Below are 14301 nucleotides of genomic sequence, written 5' to 3'. Positions count from 1 at the left end.
AACCCCGTGACCTCTTCTGACATACCTATATCTGCGAAGACCCCTCAAGGTAGGGCTTTAATTTCAGACATTATAAATTCAGAAATTGTCATCAGAACCATTACAAAAACTTTAATAGAATTGTTAAAGAAAAAGGATTCTAAATCCCCTTCTGGACCTATATCTACTCAATTAATTAAAGAAATGCTAGTAACGAATTTTACATCATAAATTATGGATAGTTCTACTCAATCTTATATGCATAATTCTGTTGGTCAGTTTAATATCATTCATTGGAACTCTAGAAGTTTATTTCCTAAATTAGATCAACTTAAAGATTTCCTCAGTAAACTTGACAAGTGTGTTGATATGATTTTATTCAATGAAACCTGGTTAACTTCACATAAAATCATCAAATTACCTGGATTTAATGTTATAAGAAGAGATTCCAACCACCCACATGGTGGGGTTGCTATTGCATTACGCTCTAAGTATAAATTTAAAATAATAGACACAATTTCTCAATATCATTTTCAAAATATTTTAATTACAGTTTACATTAATAATTTTTCTTTTGACATTCTATGTGTTTACATTCCTCCACCACCAAATGGTAAGTTCACTATTAATTTATTGAAAGATTCATGTTCTAAATTTGTTTCAAATAATTATTTAATAATTGGTGACTTCAATGCACATCATGCTTCCTGGAGTTCAAGAGTCAATGATAGAAGAGGTAAAGCCCTTCATGATTATGTGGAAAGTTTTGAGTTAGTTTGTTTAAATGATGACACAATCACAACCTTTGCTCCATTTGGTCAACAAGGAAATGTATTGGATCTAGTATTCGCTTCCCCTGCTCTTAGCTCTAGTTGCACAGTTTCTGTCCTTGATGATTTGCTCAGTAGTAATCATTTCCCACTACTTATTGAAGTCTTTAACGATGCTTTTCTTCCTTCCCATCCTTCCTTTGGCCCGACCACCTCTTCAATAAATCAAGTTGATACACTAGATAATACCTCTTTAGCTAACATAAATTTTAATAAGATTGACTGGTCAAAATTTAATAACTTATGTGAAAGTGAGTTTTCAAGTTTTAGCTTCGCTGATAACCCTCTTGAAAATTATAATATGTTTTTGAGTATTTTACATGACATATTAATGACTTTTGACAAAAAGTGTTACTCGCACAAAAAACGGAATTGTTCCAAAGCTGTTCCTTGGTGGAATGCTGATTGTGACCGCGTAGTTTTACAAGCCAAAGTTGCTTTATTATCGTACAAGCATTATCCAAATATGGAAAACTATATTATTTTCAAAAAGCTGGACGCTTTGAAGAAAAGAACTTTATATGAAATAAAACGTTCAAGCTGGATGAATCTTTGCTCATCATTCAATCGATTGACTTCGAGTAAAATTATTTGGGATCACATTCGTAGATTTAAACACGCTAAACTCAATCATATTTCTTCGTCTTCAAGTTTTTTTCAAAATCCCGCTAATGCATCTTTGTTTTTGGACTCGATAACTGGTTCTGAGAATGAAATTTCTGAATCTAAGTTACAAGATTTTTTTAACAGCCACGGAAAACCGGAGGCTCAATGGATGGTAGATCCATTCTCTATGGGCGAATTTGCGACTGCGTTAGAAAATAAAAAGGAAACCTCCCCTGGTCCTGATTTCATCCCTTATAAAGTAATCAAAAATCTTCCCCAGTATGCTAAGGAAATTTTATGGCAAATATTTAATGATCTTTGGCAAAACAACTGTATTCCTTCGAATTGGAAAACTCAACATGTAGTACCGATTTTAAAGCTTTACAAGGATCCCAACTGTATCAATTCTCACAGACCCATTTCATTAACTTCTTGTTTTTCGAAAATTTTCGAAACTATGTTAAAAAACAGGTTAGAGTGGTTTACTGAAAATAACAACTTAATACCAAGTACTCAATACGGATTTCGTAAAGGTAAAAGTACGATAGATAACTTAAGCTGTTTGATTGGCGATATTAAAAATAACTTCCATAATAATCAATTTACATTAGCGGTATTTTTAGATATTAAAGGGGCTTTTGATAATATAGATCATTCCTACCTTATTGAAAATCTACATTCTTTAGGCTTTCCAGGACATGTTCTGTTCTGGCTGTACAATTTTCTGAACAAGCGCTCTATGTTTTTGAAAATTAAATCTAGTTTATTTGGTCCTAAAATTTCTACTAAAGGTACTCCTCAAGGTTGCGTTTTATCACCTCTCATATTCATACTTAGTTTAGTACGTTTCATAAAGAAAATTCCAAATACTGTTAAACATTTATTTTTTGCTGACGATCTTGTTCTCTATGTAAACTGTAATGATATTAAAAGTGGTGAATCGGTTATGAATAGTTGTTTGCGTAATATTTACGATTTACTTACTAATTCCCTAAAGCTTGAGGTCAATATTTCCAAAAGTTCTGCAATTTTATTTTCCCAAAATGGATTGCATTACCCTAAAGTTTTATACAATTATGATATTATTCCTGCTCAATCTTTCGTAAAATATGTTGGTCTTTCTCTAGATTTTGATCTTTCGTGGAAAACTCATATTGATGTTATTTGTAAAAGAGCTGAATTAGGTTTGAATATATTAAAATCGCTAACTGGAGTAAAATGGGGAGCTGATCCCAAAGTTTTAAAAACTATTTACATTGCAACAATCCGAAGCCATTTCGATTATGGCAGTATGTTCTTTTCGGATGCGAATTTTTCTATTCTTAGGAAATTAGATATTGTGCAAAATAGAGCATTACGAATAATTACTGGTGCTATGATGTCGTCTCCAATTAATTCCTTGGAAGTTGAGGCTGGTATTGTTCCTCTATACATACGAAGAAGTTTTATAATAGATAATTATTGCCTTAAGCTTATTAGCCGTGATAATCAAGTAACTTACAGGTATTTGAAGTATGCAAATATTCCAAATTATAATTTAATTCCGCTTCCTAATTCTTCATCCATATCCAGTGCCATAACGTACTTGAATTTTGAATTTCAGGATGTGGTATTTTGGTCTACCCTATTGCCTTGTTTCGAATATAACTTTCATGACATGTTGAGAGATGTGGCTATTGATCTAATCAAGTTTAAATCTAAAAATGATTTTCTGGAGTTCCTTGAAGATAAGACTGATTTTGTTAAAGTGTATACAGATGGCTCTAAAACTAAAGATAGAACTAGTTTTGCATTTTTTGATTCGTCCATGAACATAGGATCAGTTTATAAATGTAGCAATTTTTTCTCTGTTTTTTCGGCTGAAGTACTAGGCATTATATATGCTTTAGAGCACATTCGAGTAAATTACTCTGCAGGGGACAAAATTTTAATTCTATCTGATTCAATGAGCGCCTTGCAAGCTCTTAAAAATAAATGTATTAGTGCATCTGTAAATTATTTAATTTATAAGTTAAGAAGTTGTTTGAGTTTTTTGTATTTCAGAAATATATTTGTTGAATTTTGTTGGGTGCCAGGTCACTCTGGTATTGTGGGTAATGAATTTGTTGATAAATTAGCGAAATCTACAAAAGATATAAATATTTCCGATTTTAAAGTTCCGTACTCAGATTTAGTTTATTCAATTAAACAAAATATGATGAAACGTTGGTCTAATTACTTGTCTAAGTCCAGAGAAACGAAAGGTAAATGGTTAGCTGAAATAGTCCCAGTACCTAGTACTAAATCTTGGTTTGATAATTTTAGATTCTTCCCGGGAAGAGCCTTTATATCGATTATTTGTAGATTACGTATAGGCCACGGCCATTTTCCTGCGCATCTTTTTAGATTAAAGTTAAGTGAATCAGCTGCATGTACTTATTGTAACTCTGGCATGTGTGATCTAGATCATATTTTTTTTAATTGTCCTGAATTCAATCAACAGAGATTATTGTTTAATGCATTATGTAAAGACACAGGCTTAAAATCTATTCCTAATTCCATTCAAGGTATTTTAAAGCTTCCACAACTATTCTCAATAGTGTATAATTTTGTACTTTACACTATAGGACGACTATGAATGTATAATTCATGAATGTATCATAGGTCTCCTGCTTATGTGCAAGTTTAATTATTTTTTTATAACGATTCATGTTCTTTTTTGTTGTTTGTTGAAAGAAAACTTGTATTTTTTTATACTAAGTTCTTGCAATTCATTTTGTCATTAATTTGTTGTTTTCAATCATTTGTAATTGTTTCTTGGTTTGGTTTGTTTCTTTTATTTGTGTTTTTATTGTAAGTTCTAGTTCATGTTCTATTTTTTTGTAAAATTAGCTTAAGCTGATGGCCGTGTTGCCAATGCTTTCAATAAATTAAAAAAAAAAAAATGACAGGACTGCTTCGATTCAAATTTCGAACGTGTTGACGTTGAGGTTATTTGTTTGTTTTTAAATCGATGTATCAAGCGAATCTGTTCTGCATTCAAATCATAGTATTTCATTTGAAAAATTCTTACATTCGAATTTGGAATTCTCCAATTCCCGCCATGCCTTCTAGAGATACTAATATTTTGCGCTAATAAAATACTTTTGTGTCAAATCGAAATGTTTTTATCGCTTCTTAATATTTATAGCAATTCATTCGCATTACAACTTCGGCATTCACATCACAATACAATAAAATTAGGATGTCAATTGGTTTCGTAACATAATTCATAATGCTTCTAAATTTTACGACACTCCGAATAGTAGCCTCGAATACGTATGCTTAATAGGTTTTTAATTGACATCGTAAACCGAAAAAATAATAGGTATGAAGTGAACATCGGGCCGAGCAACTAATTATGAGTAGTTTTACGGCCCGAATCTTGTATGGGACAGCGTTAATGTTCATTAGAGTTCGGCTACCGGGCTACTATATTATGGTCGGGGCGGCCATTTTATTAATACCATAGACAAATTAGCGTGAACGTAAAAACTTTTTTTTTAATTTCTTATTGAGGCTGTTAAAATCAACGTTTGTTGTATTCGTTTTTTTTTTTAATTTATATTTCGATTTATTTTATTGGAAGTGATAATTGTTTTTATTGCTCAGCGTTTTTCCACGTTATTTTTTTTGTTTTAATTCGCTCCGTTGTATCTTAATTTATCTGTGACATCGGATCACATTAGTTTTGTGAGAGTGCCCTCCGATATTTGTAATCACTGCCAATGAGCTTGCTCTTCTCGAAGATAAACACGAACATTTTAAAAGCATATATGCATCCTTTAAGTCAAATAAAAAAAAAAAAACTATTCATAGCTTAACAAATACGTTATTAGATATTTAGATATTTCGTGAGCTCATCTTAAGATGGGACGCGGCGTGAAGTGCTTAAAAAAATTACGACTTCATTAAACAAAAAAAGCAGTAATTTTTTGAATACAAAATCAAAGTCGCGTACCGTAGACACTGAGTTTCCCGCCAGAACTTCTCAGTGGGTCGCGATTCCGATCCGGTTCTAGATTCATCGAAGCACTGCTCTCGCTAGGGCTAGTGTCAAATTCTCTCAGGTTGAGTCCGTGAGCTCACTTACCCGTTCGCGCGAACTTAGAATAGCCCCTGTGGCTTTTAAGAACCTTTTTATGATGCGTAAGCCGGAACGCAGAAGAAGTGAAAAAAAAAGAAGATAATCTGTGACACGGGGCCTTTTTACCGCCGAAAATACATAAGACAAAAAAAATAATTTTAAACTTAGAACTGTGTAAGCCGCTGCAACAATAAAACTCCTATTGTTTCAACTGTGGTGTTAATTACGAGTGATCCAAAAACATGAATTTCCCGCGAAATAAAGAAGGGACTCTATACGGACTCCCTCACCCCTTACGCTACCGGCGAATAAGCAATGTTGTTCCCATTGCTCCGTTAATTCACACGTTTGTATGCTTCGAAGCGAATTAGCGTCCCAATACAAAAAGCATTCGAATTATTGTCGGCCTAATTGAAGCATCATTGCGCGCGATACAAACTCGCTAACTTACTCATTCGCTTTTTGAGACGATCTTCTTTTATTTTTGAGTATGGCAACTGTTGTCACTGTCGATTTTTTTAAATCTCCATTTATTTAATAAATATTTACGCACGTATTGTGTTTCTTGTAAAAAATAGACTTGAATGAGTTCCAAGCTGAAATAAAAATGAAATTGTAGCTATCATACAATACAAGATAATTGATAGATGCCCCGGTCACTGTCCTCGTCGAACCCGTCGCTTGCGACGAAGGGCTCGACGAGCGAATTAACCCACAGACACAGCCCACTGAGTTTCTCGCCGGATCTTCTCAGTGGGTCGCGTTTCCGATCCGGCGGTAGATTCTGCGAAGCACTGCTCTTGCTAGGGCCAGTGTTAGCAACACTCCGGTTTGAGCCCAATGAGTTCACCTACTAGTTAAGGTTACGCTGATATCGTCTCTCTAGACCATCAGTTTAGATAGGAAAAAAAAGCCTTAATCTACGAAAATTTCAACATAAGCGTGCATATATACAAGTTCCGAACATCATTCGGACTGTCGGTCTACCGAGCAATATCACTCGCTCGGTGGAAGATCTTGCCTTTGTCGTTAAACATCCCACAAAATAAAAGGAAACTAGTTGAGATGAGATGTATTGATGTTCATTGAAGTTTTTGACAGTACCCGAGAGAGAAGTCACTTGCGCACTCTCACAGAAGCTAAAACGGTTAATAAGCCGTCTTTATTACACGTTGTTATTACATTGAATTAATAATAATAAGATAAAACGCACGACTTCGTTACTCGCGTTCCCGCTAAAAATCCATCGGGACGCCATTTGCGAATGAAACGATTTTCGTATTTCGAATTAATAATCTGTGGTTCGAAAATACGAATTGCAACCTTTTTTAAAATTCGCATTAGAAATATTGTCCTAAGGATTTCGTATTTATCATGATTAATAATAATTGGAAACAAATCACGCACGATCATCCGGCCCCAAATTAGGATTCCCTAGGTACCAGAGATTGAAAAACACACTTATATACTTTTAAATATATAGATAATAAACACCCAGGCGAAGAGCAAATACAACTGTTTATAACACGAATGTTTGCGCGACGCGGGAATCGAACCCACGACCCTTGTCGCAATAATCAGAGCCGCTAACAACTGCTCCACCGAATCGCATTTATGATTAACATCCTCTAAGAATTCGATAATGGCTTATGACTGAACTCTACTACGATATTACGGGCGAGCAAAGCCGCGGGCCGTGTTCACACTAAGACATCATGTTTGCTTATAGTGATGGAGTTTTATTGATTTATTGACCGAACGGGATTGTGAGGCTGTTAATAAAATATTTAAGATCAAAGAGCGGCTGCCGCTGTTGCTGACCTTGTATTTAGCGGTTTCACTTTAGGATTGTTTAAGTCGATTTTGTTTTCGATAAAAATGTGCGTCGCTTGAGCTGTTTTCGTTCTGAGTTTCGGAAATACAGATGTGGAGGATTCTTTCGGGATGTCGTTAGCGTGAGCGTTAGGGGGAGGATGATGGGAGAGAACCGCACTAAACGCTTCACTTTCCCCCCTTTGCCTTTTCATGAACTCTGTCTCATGCGAGGCTTGGACGTTGGTTGTTGAGAAACAGGAGGTTTTAGTCGGTTCGACCCCGACATTCTCCGCCCGCTATTCCCAGTGGAGGGCGGGAGTACGGCGATTTCCTCCTGACCAAAAAAAAAAAGTGAGCGTTAAGCCCACTGAGTTTCTCGCTGGATCATCTCAGCGGGTCGTGTCTCCGAGCCGGTGGTAGATTCAGCGAAGCACGGCTCTGGCTAAGATTATTGTTAGCAACAACGTCAGGCTTGAGCCCCGTGAGTTCACCTACTAGCCCAGTGACGCTTATATGGTTTCTCAAAACTTAGGAAGCTTAGGAAGGAAAATAAAAGTGAGCATTAGCGACATTTCACTTAATACGTTACATTTATCTTTGTAATAATTAAAGGTCCGTTTTATTTGTTATTAGCATCAACAGTTCGATTTCGGTTTTTAATTGAACATCAATTGATTTTACCACATACAAAAAATAGCTAAAGAAGTGTTTTTGTTATGATATTTTTTCCAAATTTTAAACTTTTAATGGTTTCCCTGTAATTTTGCAAATATATTGCTTAAATAAAATAGCTTTTCACCCCTCGGTATTTATACGGGTATATTCACGAAGCTTGAGAATAAAAATAAACATATCCGCCATTTTCCAAGCGCATCTGACAGTTCGCTTCCCGCCAATTAACACGTCATTCCGCGTACAAAAGCCTTAGTATGGATATTCCATTGTTTGTACACTTTGTTTCAACGAATGACCATAATGCAGACATAATGACTTTAGACGGAGGAGTAGGGTTGATAGACTTCACTAAAATTCGCAACGACATTTTAATAGATCTGTAACGGGTAGCCATCATAGAACACAAGACTGCTTTTTACTGGTGGTAGGACCTCTTGTGATTCCGCGCGGGTAGGTACCACCACCATGCCCATTTCTGCCGTGAAGCAGTAATGCGTTTCGGTTTGAAGGGTGGATTAGCCGTTGTAACTATACTGAGAACTTAGAACTTATATCTCAAGGTGGGTGGCGCATTTACGTTGTAGATGTCTATAGGCACCAGTAACTACTTAACCCCAGGTGGACTGTGAGCTCGTCCACCCATCTAAGCAACAATAAAAAAAACCAAGATATTTGACAGATACCTGAATTTCGCTAACGACATTTTCAAGATTAGCTTGCATATATACAAGTTCAGAGCGACAGCATTCGGAGCGTCGCCGCGTCGGTCTACCGAGCAATATCAACCGCTCGGTGAAAGATCTTCCCTTCGTCATATTCTCACAAATATATTAAAGTACATATAAGAGCATGTTATAAGCCTATTTGTGTTGGAGGCCCACTGAGTTTCTTGCCGGATCTTCTCAGTGGGTCGCGTTTCCGATCCGGTGGTAGATTCTGCGAAGCACTGCTTTTGCTAGGGCAGATTTTGGTTTGACAACGACGATATGCTATATTTAAACCTATATAAGTATGTATGTCAGTCTCTTGTACCCATAACACAGGGACTCATAAATTGGGACCTGATGACCGTGCGTGATTTGTTTCCAGTTATTTATTTATTTACTAGAGGTCCCGCAGTAGTCGAAATTCGACTATAATTAATTGGAATTGTAAGTTTGTACACTATTATGATTGTATTTTATACTTCTATAATCACAAATTTCGCCAAGGCTATTCTATAAAAAAATATTAATAAAGACAAACAATATTTAATCTATTCTCAATTTGACAACAGGCGTCAAGAACAAAAGTTTGACAATAAATAGTATGCATGCGTGCGTGCGTCAAATACATGGTATGTAGTGTGTGTAATGTTTTCTTTATTGATTTAAAGTATTTTTTACGCATCATTTAAAAAAAAAATTAGTATTGTGCACTCCTTCTCTATATTCTCTATAAGTGTGGAAAATTTCATACTCCTCCGTCCGCGCAACTTTCGTAAAAAGCGATACAAAGTTTTTGCTTCACGTATTAATATATAGATTCAAAGTGGCAGCCCTGTTCTTCTTCTCGAAGAGAGACCTTTACGGTTTCGCATTTCATTTCGTTTCGTTTAAAACCTGTAATTAATTAGCGTGGTCGTGCGAAAACGTCTCGAAATACATTCATTCGGCCGCCACCTCCCGAGCGCTCTAATGCTCCTATGATACGCGATTAGCACACCTATTCTGTTTGCGTGTCGGTTTGTTTTCGATGCGACGCTGTTTTCGTTACGTCATCAACAGAATAGAACCAGTGTATCTGGACGCTTTGGACATCTATATATTAATACGCGAAGCAAAAACTTTGTATCCCTTTTTACGAAAATTGCGCGGACGGAGGGGTATGAAATTTTCCACACTTATAGAGAATATAGAGAAGAAATGCACAATGCTAATATTTTCTTAAAATAATGCCTAAAAGATAATTAAATCAATAAAGAAAACATTACACACACTACGTACCATGTATTTAACGCACACACGCATGCATACTATTTATTGTCAAACTTTTGTTCTTGACGTCTGTTATCAAATTGAGAATAGATTAAATATTGTTTGTCTTTGTTAATATTTTTTATAGTGTAGTCTTGGCGAAATTTGTGATTATAGAAGTATAAAATACAATCATAATAGTGTACAAACTTACAATTCCGATTAATTATAGTCGAATTTCGACTACTGCGGGACCTCTTGTTTGTTCTAAATCCACTAATTTGTAATTCGCATTCACGCAAACGTCATTCGCGGTTCTCACTTAACGCGCTTACTACGTTTTGCGGCTTAAAAAGCTCCATGAGCGACTATAGCTTCCTATGCAATGCTATGCTATAAACTGGTATTACTGGTGGTAGGACCTCCTGTGAGTCCGCACGGGTAGGCACCACCGCCCCGCCTATTTCTGCCGTGAAGCAGTAATGCGTTTCGGTTAGAAGGGTGGGGCAGCCGCTGTAACTTACTTGAGACCTAAGAACTTATATCTCAATTTGGGTGGCGCGTTTACGTTGTAGATGTCTATGGGCTCCAGTAACTACTTAACACCAGGTGGGCTGTGAGCTCGTCCACCCATCTAAGTAATTAAAAAATATATATAGTTTGTTGTCCACGACTCAGAGTCGGAGGATACAGTAACCTCTGAAAACCAGATGTAGCCTAACATACAAAAATATATCATCCTCTAACAAAATCATTTCTTTGTCGCCAGGTATGGTTCCAAAATCGAAGAATGAAAGACAAAAGACAGCGTATCGCAGTGGCGTGGCCTTACGCGGCGGTCTACAGCGATCCTGCGTTCGCGGCCTCAATCCTCCAAGCGGCGGCGTCGTCCGTCGGCCTCCCCTACGGCTATCCCAATCCAGCACTAATCCCGCCGTTCCACAACCCGCAGCTTCTACCCGCGGGATATCCCTACCCCTATCCCCCCTACCCCCGGTATCCGTACATCCCGAACCAGTCGTCCCCCGTCAACGAGCCCACAATAAGGCCTACCTATCCCAATTTCAATTTGAATGTCGACAAATAAGTTTTTAGTTTAGTTTTCCATTCACATAATAATATGATGTAAATAATATTTTTTTGGTTTTATAAATAATTTATTGATGTGCTGGCCATGTTTTATGTGTAGTCTTAGAGTTGGACGTAAAATATTTTGAGTTCGATTTCAAAACTATTTCTTTCTTTGTCAGTATTAAAAAAAAGTCTAGCTAGGGTTGTACGTAGCTGAATTGTAAATTTTTAAAAGACACGATTCAATTTATTAATTATAAGAAATGTAAATGAAAAAGACATTATATTTAAGTGAACTAGCCCTATAAGATAAATTTAATACTCATTCCAAATAATGTTCGGTTTTTTTTTTAATTCTAGCTCATTAAGCTTCTTAAACTATACATTAAAAGCTTTTTATTCGCATTGTATATGTTCAGTAAATATGCCGCTAATACAGAAACAGTGACTGGTAACTTATATATATGGGATAAATAAAAACACACTTTAGGCACAGTTGTAATAAGGTCTATTTTCCTTTTTTATTAGTCCATTTGACGACGCGTTTACTAAGGATATTTCATTATACGAATCTTTAGTCGCGAATATAGGAATTTGGACGCTTTTTTTAATTAGCGTATACTGGAAATTCAAATGTATAAGCGCGAATAAGGAGCTTTTACTGTGTTTAAAAAGCAATGTCATATCTGACTTATTGTGTTGCATTGACATTGCTATGGATCGTTCTGCTTAAAATAAGGAACCTATTGATTTTTTTCTCTAACCGGGAGTGTGGCTAACACTGGCCTTAGCAAGACCAGTGCTTCGCAGAATCTACCACCGGATCGGAAACGCGACCCACTGAGAAGATCCGGCGAGAAACTCAGTGGGCTGTATCTATGAGTTAATTCGCTCGTCGAGCCCTTCGTCGCAAGCGACGGGTTCGACGAGGACGGTGACGGCTGCTTGTGGTACCTAAAAGCACAATTCGAACTACCATTGTATCAGCGGTGTGTGCAATAATGAGTTTTCGTTAAATGAAAATAGGGTTTAGAATACAAATGCGATCGAACATAAAACCGACCAAATAATTTCATTGTACAAACCCTGCCCTATATAAATTGCGGTAGATCTTCCAAATATCCTTCGATTGAATTGCATTATTATCTTGACCGCCCCACCGGTCTGCTGGTAAGTTTTTTACTGGTGGTAGTAACTCTTGTGAGTCCGCACGAGTAGGTACCACCACCCTGCCTATTTCTGCCGTGAAGCAGTAATGCGGTCTGAAGGGTAGGGCAGCCGTTGTAACTATACTGAGACCTTAGAACTTATATCTCAAGGTGGGTGGCGCATTTACGTTGTCTATCGGCTCCAGTAACCACTTAACGTCAGGTGGGCTGTGAGCTCGTCCACCCATCTAAGCAATAAATAAAAAGCGGTCAATGCCCAATTTAAATTCAATTAACTACAATATCGCCCGCAAGTTATATGGAAACGGTGAGCAGATAACAATGTCCTAAGTACATTGTGAATTAAGTATATACTTAGTTTATATAGATATTATGTCAAGGGGTGAATAGTTATGTGGTTTAAGTGACATTTTGATTAACACGCGACATTTATCTTTGTGATTTAATTTTGTAAAATATCCGTTTTATTTGGTACCAGCCGTACTCGACCATTTCGCTGGGCATTTAAAATTAACATTATTATTCGTTGTCATGATTATTAGGGCGTCCAACACTTGTTTCAATATTAGCCTATCCATTAAGAGCATGTATTTTCTACATGGATACCAAGTTTCAAGTAAATCGGATGCACGGTTCAGTAGTTATAACGGAACATCCGTAAAAACCACTGTAGATTTATATATTACTAGCTTTTGCCCGCGACTCCGTCCGCGTGGAATAGTTACTTTGGCATAACGCTAAATTTTACCCGCGACTTCATTTACAGTACTCAGGATTGGAACTTCATTACTGAACCGGTAGATGACGTTGAAGAAGCTAGATTTTGAGATTTTTTGACAAACAATTTTTTAATTTTTCGTAAAAAAAAATTTTTTTTTCTTAATAAAAAGTATCCTATGTTACTTCTGATACCTCCAAGAATATGTGTACAAAGTTTCATGATGATCGGTTGAGTAGTTTTCGCGTGAAAGCGTAACAAACAAACTTAGATTCACATTTATATATTAGTAGGGATTTTAATCTTTTAATTAATCTTTTAATCTCCTGTAAAGTTGCAAAAATGTCACTTAAGTCAAATACCATATCATCTGTCGATATTTAGATTATAAGAGGTGTTTCTATGTAAAGTTATTGTGTATAATAATTAGTGAATAAGTCCTAGTGTTCATAATGGTTTAATTACATCAATGTTTTCGTGTAAGTACCTACGTAATGTAATGATAAATTTTTAAAGGTGAATTGTATAAAGTAATTTTAGATGAACAGAGATATTATTATGACGAAATATAAGGAAGTTATATAAAAAAATACATGTTTATGGTTTTATTTGTATGTTTTTTTTTTCATTGCTAGATGGGTGGACGAGCTCACAGCCAACCTTGTGTTAAGTGGTTACTGGAGCCCATAGACATGTACAACGTAAATGCGCCACCCACTTTGAGATATAAGTTCTTAAGTCTCAAGTATAGTTACAACGGCTGCCCTACCCTTTAAACCGAAACGCATTATTGCTTCACGGCAGAAATAGGTAGGGTGGTGATACCTACCCGTGCGGGCTCACGAGACGTCCTATCACGAGTACCTATAGCCTTTTTCATATATATAGCAAGTTGGTAGCAATATTTGTACTTTTCTTATTGCTTAGATGGGCGGACAAGCTCACAGCCTACGTTGTGCTAAGTAGGTACCGAAGCCCATAGACGTCTACATAGAGATATGAGTTCTAATGTCTCAATTTTTACAGTACAGCGGCTGTCCCGCCGTAACGGTTGTAAACCGAAAAGCATTACTGCTTCACGGCAGAAATAGGCAGGGTGGTGGTACCTACCTGTGTGGACTCACAGTTACAATCACCAGTAAGATCTTCTCAGTGGGTTGCGATTCTGATCCGGTAGTAGATTCATTCGCGAAGCAGCTGCTCTTGAGTTGTTAGGTCTCCTTCGGAGGCGCTCGGGCAGCTGTTAGCATATCCAATCCCTCCCGGCTGAGCCTTTGCTCGCCCACCTATCCTGGTGAAACTTAAAGGCCCTCAGGGCCACCAGCAATCGTATGATCATTAAAAAAAAACATGACTTAGAACAGACTGATGTAGATAA

At 36.6% G+C, this 14301-nt stretch overlaps 1 protein-coding gene and 1 long non-coding RNA gene across 2 annotated transcripts in view; one reads left to right on the top strand and one right to left on the bottom strand.

Moving 5' to 3' along the window:
- Positions 1–13038, top strand: part of LOC101743380 (homeobox even-skipped homolog protein 1) — a 52096-nt gene extending 39058 nt beyond the window's left edge. The window contains exon 4 of the mRNA XM_038016820.2: positions 10735–13038. Coding sequence (XP_037872748.1) covers positions 10735–11052 — 318 coding nt within the window. The 3' untranslated portion in view covers positions 11053–13038. The remainder of the gene's footprint in view (positions 1–10734) is intronic.
- LOC134200496 (uncharacterized) lies at positions 497–3058 on the bottom strand. Its single transcript, XR_009975456.1, has 2 exons — positions 2917–3058; positions 497–2330 (listed from the first exon to the last, which is right to left on the bottom strand). It is a non-coding gene; the product is annotated as an uncharacterized LOC134200496 (long non-coding RNA).
- Positions 13039–14301: the final 1263 nt, after the last annotated feature.

The sequence above is a fragment of the Bombyx mori genome, chromosome 2 (assembly GCF_030269925.1).
Source record: "Bombyx mori chromosome 2, ASM3026992v2".
In the NCBI taxonomy this organism is placed as follows: Eukaryota; Metazoa; Arthropoda; class Insecta; order Lepidoptera; family Bombycidae; genus Bombyx; species Bombyx mori.
Note: the sequence above shows the minus strand (reverse complement) of the source record. Positions and strands in the feature narration are given on the sequence as shown.